Below are 13,766 nucleotides of genomic sequence, written 5' to 3'. Positions count from 1 at the left end.
GCACTTCCGGAGACCAGCCGTCCAATCACCGGCCGCTAGAGCTAAGATCTTAAAACCGGAAGTATAAAGCACGGAGAGAATAGGCCAATCAGAAAGCGAGCCCTCCCTGCCTGGGCGGGATAGAAGAGAGGCTTCCTGGGGAGGGGAATGGTTCGAGTGTCAGCCTGGGAGCCAATCAGAGGCCCACGCTAGAAAGGGGCGGAACCTGAGCCGAGCCGCTTGCGCCTCCACCGCCGCTGTCACCGTCGCTGTCACCGCCGTTTGTCTCTCTACCCGGCTGAGGAGATGACCGTGGGGAGGTCTGCAGGAGCCTCCGGCGGCGCTCAGTGGAACCATCAGGTGAGGGGAGAAAAAGAAGGAGAGGGATCAGGTCTGCACCCCGGAAAGGAAACCCTGAGAGAGGGAGCTGTTTGAAACGTTGCCTTGGAGACAGACGAACGGGGAGTGTCACTGGGGCGTGGGATTCTAGCCCGCACTGTTTGCAGACGTGAAGGCGGGCTCTTAACTCCGGGACTTGAACCGCTTGCGCCTTGCGTCAGGCTCTTCATAGAATCGTAGCGGTGACCCTCAGTTTGCGCTTATCGTTTCAACCACCTCCAGGATTGTTGTCTCCATTTTGTATTATAGAGGAGAAAACAGGCACAGAAAGATTAAGAAATTTGCCCCCAAATTCAGAAGTGAAGTGAAGTGACAGTAGCTCAGTCGTGTCCGACTCTTTACGACTCTATGGACTTTACAGTCCATGGAATTCTCCAGGCCAGAATACTGAAGTGGGTAGCCTTTCCCTTCTCCAGGGGACCTTCCGAACCCAGGGATTAAAGTCAGGTCTCCCGCATTGCAGGCGGATTCTTTACCAGCTGAGCCACAAGGGAAGCCCCAGAATACTGGAGTGGGTAGCCTATCCCTTCTTCAGGAGATCTTCACGACCCAGGAATTGAACCGGGGTCTCCTGCATTGCAGGCGGATTCTTTACCAACTTTCAGGGAAACCCTCCAAATTCAGAGACAGAAAGTAAATTGGTGGTCTCAGGGCTTGAGGAGTGGGGATGGGTTAGGGAAAATAGGAAGTGACTACTAAATGCAATGAGGTGTTTTGAGAGTTGATTAAAAATTGACTGTGGTGATGGTTGCACAACTGAATATACTGAAACCCACTGAGCTGTAAACTGAGTTGTATGAATTGTATGATATGTATGAATTATATCAATAAAGTTGTTTTTTAGAAAAGAATTTTCCTAAAGTTACACGCTTTTCAGTAGCAAAATGAGGGCTAGGGCACACATACCTTTGACTCAAAATCCAGTGTTCTTTTTCAGTATGAGAGCCAGATCTTTGAGCACCCAGTTCAGCCCTTACCAGGTGTCCACTTGGAGACCGGAAACAGCCCTTCCCCCAACTGCAGCCAGTCAACCTGTGCGTCGCATCATGGCCCCAGCCTGCCTCTCTAAGGATTTCTCTGCTACTGTCCTCTAACCACATTGACCCGCTTTCTACCTCTCCAAGAATCATTTGTTCCGGCCTCAGGTCCCTGCCTCAAGGCCTTTGCACTTGTTCTTTTTTTTTTGAACCCCAAACCCTCTTTCCCCACATCTTGGCAAGTCTGACATTTTTCTCACTGATCAGGTGTCAACCTGAAAGTCCTCCACAGTGAGGACTTTGAAAGTGAAAATCATCCCAGGACTGAGAAAGTACAACTCAGACTGTAATAGACCCAGATGAGGCCAGCAGCAAGATCAGCAGAAATCAGTATTTCTCACAGGGCCACGTTGTACCTGCAAAACAACTAATACCCCATACTTCTAAATGATTATGCTTACTTTCCAACTGCTTACCCAGCCCTACTTTGTTCTTGCCACCTTTTGAATAAAAATGGCTCATTCATCCACTTACTAAACTGCCCTCTTCATGACAGCATCCATCCAGAGTTGATCCCTGCTTCCCCTAATTCTCCTCAGAATCATTCAGGACAAACCAACCCTAGAAAAAGCCCTCAATGCCCACCCCAACCAAGTTTCCTAATTTCCCGAAGTGTGTGCTAAGCCGCTTCAGTCGTGTCCAACTCTTTACGACACTATGGACTATAGGTCACCAGGCTGCTCTGTACATGGCATTCTCCAGGCAAGAATACTGGAGTGGGTTGCCATGCCCTCCTCCAGGGGATCTTCCCCACCCAGGGATCAAACCCATGTCTCTTACGTCTCCAGCACTGGCAGGCTGATTCTTTCTCACTAGTGCCAGCTGGGAAGCCCCTTTAGAAGGTATTCTGTAAAAAGTTAATAAACCTAGTTCTGATTACAGGTACATTCCTAGTGGTCTTTATCTGATGGACTTTTATCAACAGAGAAGCTTCCCATAGCCATTCCATCAGTCTATCACAGTTTTGTGGCTTTTATTGAATGATTACCATCTTACATTGTCTTTCTCCCTTCACTAGGATGTAAGCTTCACAAGAGTAGGGACCTTGTTTGTCTTGTTCTCAACCCAATGCCCAACGCACATTCAGTTCAACCGCTCAGTTGTGTCTGACTCTTTGCGACCCCATGGACTGCAGTATTCCAGGCTTCCCTGTCCATCACCAACTCCCAGAGTGTACTCAAACTCATGTGTATCACGTCGGTGATGCCATCCAACCATCTCATCCTCTGTCGTCCCCTTCTCCTACCGCCTTCAATCTTTTCCAGCATTGCACATTAGACACCAGTAAATATTTTCTGAATGAAAGGAGTGTTTAAACTCAGTTAGATTTCCCACTTTCTAGGACTCTTTCAGCTAAACCACACTGTCTCTCCTGTTAATTACTCATTCCTAGTAAGAGGATGGGAATTAGCTAGCATATGAGAAAAGCAGAGGTGTAGACAGGGGAAGCCCAAAAAGGGAGATTGGCAACTAGTAGGTAAAACCCCCAAAGGGCAGGTCCCAGAGTGTGGCCAAGGTCACAGGTAGGATTCCTGGAGAGCAGGGTTGCATGGTGAAGGGAGGTACTCCACAAATGCTCACCACACTGCATGAACCAACTCAGCTCTGATTCCCTTTCCTGCCCTCCAACCAATCACAGCCTATATCCTGAGACATGAAATTTCTTTAAAGTAACTAACACATTTTCCTTGGTCCCCTACCCCAGTCCCTAATATATAGATTTATTTAACATGAAGTTAATAGTTATGTGTTGAAATCATAGTTTGACCCACAGTCTGTTCTATTTTGTTTTAGATATTTTCCCCCAAATCCTCCTCAGACACAGATGCAGACAAGGAGCTGAACGGGGATGGGCTGGTTTTGCCCAGGGCTGGCAAACTCAGTGAGTTCCTCAGTCCAGAGGAGGAGACAGACTCTACTTCTGACTCAACTGGGAGTTTTTTTGAGACTCTGCAGGCACTGAGGCAGAAAGACAGGTGGTGCCTGTTGGAATCCCTTTATCCATCTGACCCAGACAGTAATGAGAGCCTCTCTGAAGAGGATGAGGACCTGGAGCATTTCTTCCGAGACGAAGGCAGGGGGAAGCCACACGTGCAGTACCCCCCATCTGCGAGGTAAGGCAGCGCACAGCTCTGGCCAAGCCGCGTTGTGACTCTAGGCCTCATCTTCCTCCTCAGTAAAACAAAGACCTCCTTCTGCAAGTGCCGCTTACCCATGCTCCAGCTCAGCATCAGCCAAACGTGTCTGATTCCTACCCAGCAGTCCTTAATCACGCTGGGTAACCCTTAGTCAACTGAAACTTTGGGATCGATTAAAGAGATGCCTTTCCCAAATATGCTACCTCCCTGAGAATGGCACCAAGGTCCATTTACCTTGCCAAGCCCTGCTCTATGCCATTATACTTTCTCTCTTGTAGTATTTCTTTTCTCCTCCCAATAATCCGGTAAGCAGATATCATTTTTGCCATTCTGCAGTTGAGGAAATGAGGTTCCAGGAGAACCTTGTTGGAGGCCACATAGCTGGTAATTGTTTGAAGCAAGTTTTGAACCTGGGCCTGACTCTAAAGCCCTCCTCCTCATCATTGCCCTCTTCTCTCTACCAAATGAAAAGATTAGAGTGCAAAGTAGAAAACTCTTAGATCAATTCTAAGAAGAGACTTCCTTCCTAGGGCTGCCAGGTTGGCCTGTGGGAAGGAGAGAGGCTGAGTTGAGAAAAGCACAGGCAGTTTTTGTAGGCAGATGACTAGAAGCAATCAGTCATCTGCCTACAATGCAGGAGACCCGGGTTCGATTCCTGGGTCAGGAAGATCCCCTGGTGAAGGAAATGGCGACCCACTCCAGTATTCTTGCCTGGAGAATCCCATGGACAGAGGAGCCTGGCGGGCTACAGTCCGTGGGGTCGCAAGAGTCAGACATGACTTAGCGACTAAAACCACCAGCCACCAAACCAGAGGCCTATGGGGCTGTGATGTGAGGCTTATAAACTAGGTGTGACCTGATGGAAGTGGGGGGAAAGGCAGAGGATCTTGGAGGAGCTGGGCGTCCTGGCCGTCCCATCCTCCACGCATACAGCTGCTCTGTCCCCCAGGTGTGGCTCCGTGAGGCGCTGCAGCTCCTGGGGTACCCTGCCCTCCCGTACTCCCAAGGCTCAGCCGCAGCCACCGTCCAGCTCCAGGCCTCCCTCCCAGCAAAGAAGCATCAGCTCCTGGGTGTCGTCCATCACCGTCCCTCAGCCGTTCCGCATGACGCTGCGCGAGGCCAGGAAGAAGGCGCAGTGGCTGGCCTCCCCTGCCTCCTTTGAGCCCGAGAGGCGGCAGGCCGAGAAGCAGGGCCGGGAGGAGGCCGAGTGCCACCGGCAGTTCCGGGCCCAGCCCGTGCCTGCCCACGTCTACCTGCCCCTCTACCAGGAGGTCATGGAGCGCAATGAGGCGCGCAGGCAGGCAGGGATCCAGAAGAGGAAGGAGCTGCTCCTCTCTTCCTTGAAGCCCTTCAGCTTCCTGGAGAAGGAGGAATGGAGAAAGCAAGCTGCTCTGCAGAGGGACCTGGCCACCGCCGCCGCTACAGCCAAAGTCCCCAAGCAGAAGGCCACCAGGAGGATCCCCAAGTCTGTTCTGGAGCCAGCCCTCGGGGACAAACTCCAGGGTAAAGACATCCTTAACCTCCCGGCCCCCTCCCACCCGGAGGTGCTGAGTGGGTGCTGTGGAGGAGTGAGTTGGGCTCAGGGGTCAGCCTGGCCATGGAGATGGGCTGTTCGGGGGTGGCCCCATCAGAGACCTTGCTCAGTGCAGGCCCAGGCCATAGGTAGGGTTGGGTCGGCCGGTACAATAGGGGCACCTGGTTGGCAGAGGGGTAGGAGGCCCCAGGTTCATTCTGATGACCTCGTCTGTCTCAGTAAGTGGATGCCAAAACCTCAGTTGGCAGCACAGGCACCGGAGCAGAGAGCCACTGAGATGTCTGGGGACCAGCCTAGGCCAGTACCACTGCTAGCCAGCTGCCCCCAAGGAAAGGCCCCCTCCCACCTCCTGTGAGGTACTTATTTCAAGAAGCAAAGCTTCTTGACTCTGGCTTTATTCGCTCCTTCAGTAACACATGCCACACCCCAGGTGTGAAGAAACAGATGTGGAGTTTGTGGACAAGGGAGGGAGGCAGACAAATCATTACAAATGTGACGAGTCACTTGAAGGGGATAAAGGGGGAAGCCTGGGGGAGCCTGTGGAACATGTAACAGAGGGACCTGACTTAGAGTGTGGTGAGGCGTGGGAACAGTGAGGGAAGGTCCCCAGAGAAAAGTGAGCGTGGGGACTGACCCTGAAGGAGGAGCCGTGGGGGGGAATTAGAAGAAAAGCAATGAAGAGTGTATCAGGAAGAAATAGTAGCACTGAAGGTAGAAAGCTGAGCGCATTCAAGGCATGGAAAGGTAGAGGGGAAAGAGAAAGAAGAGGGGTGGGACAGACAGGCCCAGGCTAGGCCTGGGGCCTTGCAGGCCACGGGAGGGAGTTGGGCCTTCATCTCAAGGGCAGCAGGGAGATACTGAAGGGGTTGGGTTTTGTTTTGTTTTTCAGACTTTATTTATTTATTTGGCTGTGCAGGGTCTTCGTTGCGGCATGTGGGATCTAGTTCCGCGACCTAGATCTGTTATCTGGATTGAACCTGGGCCTCCTGCATTGGGAGTGTGGAGGCTTAGTCATTGGGGTAGTCTCCACTGAAGAGTTTTAGGGTGGTTCGTGGTCAGATACACAGTTCAGAAATCTCACTCTGCTCTGGGGATAATAAAGGGGGATGGGTGAGCCCAGTGGGATTGTGATCTACAGAAGCCTGTATCAGTGACTCGAGAAATTATGAAGCAGAGAGGACGAAAAGAGGCTGGCCCAGAGAGAGGTTAAGGAGGAGGAGACGGCAGAACCTGTGACTGACTGAAATGAGACAGGAGGCAGCAAGAGTGATGTGGGCTTGGGGAGTTGAGTGGACAGTGGGGCCTCTGCCCAAGAAGGGAGACCTGGGAGAGGAGCTGGGGTCTGGCCCATCCCTCCTGCTTCATCTCTGAAGAAGGCGCTGTAGAAAGTGCTAAGTGTAAATGGTAGCTGCTTCTGCAGCCTGACTGGCACATAGCAGTAGTGTCCTAGTCAACATTCATTAGGGCACTCTCTAGAAAAAAAGAGAAAAAAAAGGAAGTTGTAGTGTTTGCCATTTTCATGGAATAAATACTCCTTTCCTGGCCAATTTTAAGCTTTCCACATGGTGCCAGCTGGCTTGCAAAATTCCTGGAAAGTTAATCACGGATTCCAGCCTTGTTACACTCCATCATTGCAAGTATTTAAGAGGGAAAGCTCTCCAAACCTTTTGGTATGAAGCTTGGTCCCTTCTCACCCACTGCCACCCTGACTTCTCTTCCACAGAAGCTGAGCTCCTTAGGAAAATTCGCATCCACATGAGAGCCCTAGACATGCTCCAGAAGGCCTCCTCCCCCATCGCCCCCTCCAGTAGCCAGGCTGACCCACAGCCTCGAACAGCCACCCGCACCCGGGAGGAAAAGCTTGGGTTTCTGCACACTGACTTTGGATTCCAGCCTCGGGTGAATCCTGCTGTCCCTGATTACGAGGAGCTTTACAAGGCCTTCCAGAAGCGAGCTGCCAAGAGAAGAGACACCCGGGAGGCAACGCGCAACAAGCCCTTTCTGCTGAGAACCGCCAGCCTGTGTCACACGCGGAGGCCCTGTGATGTCGCCACCTCCGAAGGTAGAAAGGTGAGAGCTCAGGCGGGAAGGCCAGGGCTGAGGCCCAAATACAGGAGGGCCCAAGTCTCAAAGGAAGGCGCTTCTCTCAACATTTTTCTGTCTTAAAAAATAAAAAGACACTGGCTCATCTGTAAGCAGATTCACAGATCCTAAATATTTATGACCACAAGAATACTTCCCTTCCTTTCTTCTGGGTAGAGGGACTTTGCAGAAAGAAGTCCAAGCAAGTCTGGAAGCCAGGGAGTTGGGATCCATTAGCCACGTCCCAGTACCAATTCCAAAGAACTCTTCTCTAATTAAAAACTTTGGGATTGATATCCAAGTCTTGGCCCTTAGATCTCATTACCCTTGTTTTAATCCCAAGAAAGAAATGAAGACTCTGACTAGTACTTCACCACAGTTGAATCCCAGTGAAGACAAGAAACTAATTGCACATGCTGTCCCACCAACATCAGCCTTTGTTTCTTCTAGGAATCTCCACAGCCACCCACCACACGCCTGTCGAGGAGTCGTTCTCTGAATGGCCTTGCTTCCCTCTCTGCCAACACCCTCCCCGTACATATCACAGACGCCACCAGGAAGCGGGAATCTGCGGTCCGGTGAGTGGTCAGGCTACACGAGGCTCTTGGTGCTCGGATCTTGGCCTAAATGCTGGAACGCACCCATCTGCTGAGCCTCCTCTCCTGTTATCAGAGAGACGGAGAAAGGGGTGAAAGGGGAGCCTCTGATCAGGACAGGAATTCATGTGACCCTCACACACTGAGTGCTGCAGAATGCCAAGCCATCACTCAGCCAGTATCCTTGGGGGAGTGACTTTGTGCTGGGCACAGTGTTAAAGTTGGAGATACCTTATGGAACCTATAGTTTAATATCTAGTCTGAAATACAGAAAAGCAAAGAAGCAACTATTATACCTTGTGAGTAGTATAATGATGGGGGAATATGGGGAACTATAGGGGCACTGGGCAGCCTGGGTCTCTTGTAATAGATGTCTAAGGTGAAACCTGAAGAATGAGGAGTCAACCAGACAAAGGCTGGAAAGAAAGAAGTTTCCAAACAGATGGAGATCCACTGGTGAAAGAGGAAGCTATAGGAACAGGAATTCAGAGAAGCCTGAACCTGTGTGTGTGACCCTGTCATTAAGATGAGGTATCCATGGCAGAGATTTGAGATTTTCTGATTCATCTTGGGGAACTATTTTAAGTCAGTTGGGAAACAGGAGCCTCCTCATTTTTAACTCGTTAACTGACCTGACAGTCCTGGTGGTGGTTTTATCCAGCCAGTGCCCCCAGCAGGAGTTCCTCCAGCAGGCCTCCAGCTGAAGACAGCAGGCGTGGTCACAGTGGAACAGGTGGCTTAGCCCTGGGAGGACGGGCATCTCAGTGCCCTCCTGTGGGGCTCACAGGAGTGCACAGAATCTCCTTGGCTGCTGAAGACCCACAACAGGGATTTTAGAAATATATTTAGAATCTAAAGGATACTCCCTTCTTCCTCAAATTTCAAAGCTGCTAAATCAAGGCTCAGTGCATCAGTATTCTGAGGTCTCACTATGATAGGTCTCATGAACCAGAGGGTGGTCCACCTGCAGAGGATGTCCATGTCTGCGTTCTGGCAATAGGGAGTTTGACGTTTTAGCAGATTAAACTTCCCCACTCTCCTTCCTAGTATATCCATTTGAATATAAACATCCAACTGCAAGAGTCTTGACTTTTTTGGTAGAATTCTCAATAGTACCTTGTAGAATATTTACACAAACTGAATGCTGCAAGTTAACCCCAAATTGTCTGTGCATTGAAGGAGACCCATTTCCAGGTCTCTGTGGAAATGCAAATATGTATTCCCAAAGGACCATGAATTCAGGCACCTTCCAATCTACCATTTACAGCACAGTTGTCAAGGGCAGAGGCTTGGGAGTCAGACATCCTGGTTCTAATTTTGGCTTTCACTTACATGCTGGGTAGCTTTGAGCAAGTAGCTTACCCTCGAGGCCCAGTCTTGTTGCCTATAAACAGGGAGACTTACTGTCCTTACCTCAGATGGCGGCTGTTAGGATTACAAAAGCTAATGGCTATAAAGTACTTATTGGTGCTTGTTTGTACTTGGGTCAGTGTAGGTAGCTCAGCAAATGGTGGTTATTAGTATTACTGTTTCCAGATAGCAGGAAGCCTGAGTGTAAGAGTATTTTATCTCATGTCTTCCAGTTCAATTGATGAACTTCTTCTAGGGTAGAAACTCACTGTCCATGGTGCTGGAAAGGCTTCATCTGCCAGTGCATTTAAACACAGAATCTTATTCTTTCTGAAATCCCACTGTGGTAAATTAGTCACCTGTTCATAGAAAAAACCAACTGACTTTCCAGAGAGGTTACTAAGATTGCTTTAAATTATACCCAGGTTGGTCATCTGCATTTCTTATTTGCCTCTTCCCTTTAGATGTTCACTTGAGAAAAAGGACAAAGCAGATGAAAGTACTCAGTGGTTGGAGATGCATAAAAAGAAGTGTCAGGCGATATCTAAATCTGTCACCTTGCGTGCAAAAGCCATGGATCCCCATAAAAGCCTGGAGGAGGTGTTCAAAGCAAAGCTGAAAGAGAATCGGTCAGTGTCCTCCATGTGTCAAAGGGATAACTATCTTGGGAGCCATTTGCCTTGAAAATGGGGTTATTACAGTAGGCTCCTGTAATCATAGTCAAGAATTTTGCCAGGCAGTTAGGAATTTCCAATGTCTATGGGAGTTACTCCATTTAACTGGAATTAAAGGTACTCCAGATTGGAAAAACCTGGAATTCACTCTAAAAGCCTTTATTAATTTCAGGAACAATGACCGTAAAAGAGCAAAAGAGTATAAGAAAGAACTGGAGGAAATGAAGAAAAGAATACAAAGGCGGCCGTATCTCTTCGAACAGGTTACCAAGGTAAATCTAAAGTATCATTTATTTTCTTGTCTTGGATGAGATGGCTCTTAGACATTATGAAACAGTTTAATATCTGGGTATTAAACACTTCCCTTAGGCTCAGAAAGATTCTAAATTTGGCTCATTTTATTATTACTATCTTTCTCAAAGTAAGTAGTGCATTGGTGAACACTGTTTGGACTGATTTCATCCAAGACTGGATTCCAAAGGCATTTATAAAGGGATATTTCTCTTCCTGGGGTTTTCACTATAGTTTACAGTTTGAATCAGAATGGAGGTTAGATCCTAGACATACAATTGACAGTCTGGCGCTGTTGGGAGTATCTCTAACTTGCTAACATCACCTCTCCTCCTGTAGTGCTGGTGCCCTGGGCATCCCCAGCCTCTAGAGCTGTGGCACATTTATAGGTCCTCAGGGGTTGGGATGCTTGCAAGTAACCCCACAAGGCCTCTTCCAGGTTATGTGGCTTTCTGACTGCAAGATTCTCTTTAATATGTTCTCTAGACTTTCAGGGAAGTTGGACTCAGTTGAGATTTCCCTAAGGAAGCTCTGGAGTTAACTTGAACAGCCTTAGAAAGGCCACCATCCCAGACAGCTTTGAGATGCATCAGACCCTGTAGATCTCTCTCCTCTCCAGAGTTTCAAACAAAAGATGGCATTCTGTAGTGACCTGGATCCAAATGCTGGGCATTATTAGTGCATTACTGAGGCATTTCCTGGGTCCAGTCCTCCCTAGCTCCCTGCGTATTACACATACACACACTGGATTGTCTTGGATTTACTTAGCAACTTAGATTTCTAAGTAAAAATTTCTCATAATGAATTTTGCTCTTTATGTTAGCTTTTTCCTAGGAAGCTCACTCTCAGATCTCAAAAGATCTTTCACCACTCTGGGGAAAAATATCATTTAAACAAATATGCAAAAAATAACCCTTTTCTGGTCTACATACAGACCATCCATCCTGTTAAGAATGTTACTAGTGCACCTTATTTTCAGTCTGTTATATGTAAGTGTTCCTGATGATGGTTTGGTTGCTTTTGAATCTTAAATGTTTTTAGTCCATCTTTTTCATTGTTGTCTCACTTGGTCTTCCAAAAATCTGAATCCTTGGCTGGCAAAGGTGTGGTTCCCAAAACAGCAACTGGCATCTCCTGAGAGTATTAGAAACACAGAATTGCAGGCCCCATCTGAGAACTACCAAATGAGTATCTACATTGTAATCCGATCTTCAGGTAGTTCCTATGTACTTTGAAGCTTGAAAACGAGGCTCTTAAGTAATTTTCATACAAATCTGTGTACAGCATTAACGGTGGGGTGGTGGGATGGGAAAGAAGTATTAAAGCATACAGATTAAACAGGCAGTTTAGAATTAATCTGGTAATTCAGCTATAGCAGATTCATTTCTATTCCACAGGACCTTGCCAAAAAGGAAGCAGAACAGCGGTATCGAGACACCCTGAAGCAGGCTGGGCTGGATGAAGACTTTGTGAGGAACAAGGGTCAGGGCAGCCGGGCTCTACAGTGGAAGGAGCAGTGGGAAGTCGGTGATTGTCCCAGGTGATTGGGGTCATCCTGCAGCTCTCAAGCTGCATCTCTAGCAGTGCTGCTGGGAGGAAGCTTTAGAACACTCATTCATATTCTGAGGTCACAATCCTATACTAACAGTATACTAAACCAGGAATCTCCAAGTAACACATTTAAATTTGGTGCGTAGTGCAGTTGTGAATAAAATATAACCATTGTTTATTAGGTCTAGATTCCTTCAATATGAAACAGATCATTTTTCCAATTTCAGTCCAATGCCTTTACTTTTGAAGAAAAATCATGTATACTTTTACTTCCTATTAAATGTTAAATTACACTCTGACAAATGAAGACAGAAACCTTTATAGAGCCCAATAAAAGCTGTAAAATCTTGATCAAAGCCTTTCTTTTCCCTTTAGCATGGTCACCATGGCTTGTTCAAATCCAGAATTTTTAAAAAGTAACTCATTAGCACCAACTCCTCCATTGATATCATCTGAGTCAAAGGGAAAAAAGTACAGTATTTCCATTTCTCTCAAACTTTGTTTTGTTAAGTCCTAGCAGCCCTTTCCCTAATTCCTATCTCAGTTTTCCCCCTAGAAATTTGCCTTTATTATCATAGAGAATAATGATAATGTTGAAACCAAACTTATGCCTTACATGATGGTTCCTTTAAAACTTAAAATTGTATAATGCTTTAATTTATTCTGCAGCACTCATGAAACTACAAAACGTGGCAGCAGGAATCCACAGCAGGATTTAGAAGAATCTCTGGAACAGCTTTCAAGTCCCAAGAAAGAACTGGAGGAGCTGTCTTACAAATTACCAGATAATTTCAGAACACTTGCTTAATAAGGATACTTACAATACTGCTTTTGAATAATATCAAGCAGCAAACTTGGGCAAAACTTGGATTTTGAGTCATGGTTACTTCTGGAGAATGGGGGAAAGAAAAGTAGATAACAGAGAATGATCCAAGTTAAATCAAAGTGAAAAGTTCAAGATGGAGAGATCAGAGCTGATTAATGGTTCTTGTGCCTCACACTTAAGCATTTGTACAGAAAAAAGGTGTAAGCCTTCCTGGTCAGGAAACAAATGGGTCATATGGGCTAGCTGTAAGACAGCAGGAGATAGAAGAGAGACTTAAAAATATTGTCCTGCTGAACTATCAGCCTAGAATTGCCAGATAAAACCACATTTTCAACAGAAACCAGAAATCTGCATGTTGGCAACTAATTTAAAAATTACTGGGAATCCCCTGGTGGTCCAGTGGTTAGGACTCTGCTTTCACTGCCAAGGTGTGGGTTCACTCCCTGGTCAGGGAATTAAGATCCCACAAGCTGCATGGCCCAGCTCCCCCCCCCCCAAAAAAAATTATTTGGAAATAATGTAGGGCAAAACAATTCACATTCGTGTATCAGATTTAGCCCATGGGGGATGACACCTTGGCAACCCAAAATACAGGGTTTCCAGTCTGAACACTATCGACATTTTGGGCCAGATGACACCTTTGGGTGAGGGAGCTATATGCTGTAGAATGTTCAGCAGCACCCATGGCCTGGCCTGGACTCACTAGATGCCGAGAGCATCCCTCTCCCCAGTCGTGACAACCAAAAATGTCTCCAGACATTGCAAAAAGTCCCCTGGGGGGCAAAACGTCCTTGGTTGAAGATCACTGTTCTAATATAAAAATAAGTGTAAGTTCTAGTATAAAATTGGCATTTTAAAAGTAGAAGTATGAACTCAGGGTAATTATGCATGTCATTAACAAACTAAGAACGATCACTGTAATTACTTTAAACAGCAGTTAATTCTTTGCTGTATCTGCTCAGAATGTGCCACTGTGTGCATGTATGTACTGTGTCAGCAAGAGGTTCACTTTAATAAATTTGAAACTTCTTCTGACAGCCATGACGTCCTACTAGTAGGTCATCTTTGGACGCTTTTCTTCTCAGCAATAATAATTAGATATTCTCTCTCAGTAACTGTAAAGATAGGATGATAGCAAGAGTGCCTGCTCTAACAGGAGAACGTTGATCATGCTTTTTAAACTACCTTTCTGGAAAGATTCAAGAATATCTGTTATTACTGCCATTTTTCCAGACTCAAACACAGTCCTTTTGGTGATAACAAAAGTGATACTCTAATAACTACCATCTGGGTTTGTTAGTTGGAGATG

General features: G+C 47.0%; 1 protein-coding gene across 2 annotated transcripts; it reads left to right on the top strand.

Moving 5' to 3' along the window:
- Positions 1-193: 193 nt before the first annotated feature.
- On the top strand, positions 194-13,494 carry FAM161B (FAM161 centrosomal protein B). Of its 2 annotated transcripts, XM_019969206.2 has the most exons (9): positions 194-339; positions 3,210-3,529; positions 4,503-5,056; positions 6,811-7,157; positions 7,620-7,747; positions 9,580-9,744; positions 9,962-10,061; positions 11,478-11,620; positions 12,301-13,494. In XM_019969206.2, the coding sequence occupies exons 1-9, from the start codon at positions 286-288 to the stop codon at positions 12,437-12,439; spliced, it is 1,950 nt and encodes a 649-aa protein (XP_019824765.2). In that variant the 5' UTR covers positions 194-285; the 3' UTR covers positions 12,440-13,494. The 2 variants fall into 2 exon arrangements, with proteins under 2 accessions (XP_019824765.2, XP_070653951.1); XM_070797850.1 differs by lacking the exon at positions 9,580-9,744.
- The last annotated feature ends 272 nt before the right edge of the window (positions 13,495-13,766 follow it).

Source organism: Bos indicus, chromosome 10 (assembly GCF_029378745.1).
Source record: "Bos indicus isolate NIAB-ARS_2022 breed Sahiwal x Tharparkar chromosome 10, NIAB-ARS_B.indTharparkar_mat_pri_1.0, whole genome shotgun sequence".
Classification (NCBI taxonomy): domain Eukaryota; kingdom Metazoa; phylum Chordata; class Mammalia; order Artiodactyla; family Bovidae; genus Bos; species Bos indicus.
Note: the sequence above shows the minus strand (reverse complement) of the source record. Positions and strands in the feature narration are given on the sequence as shown.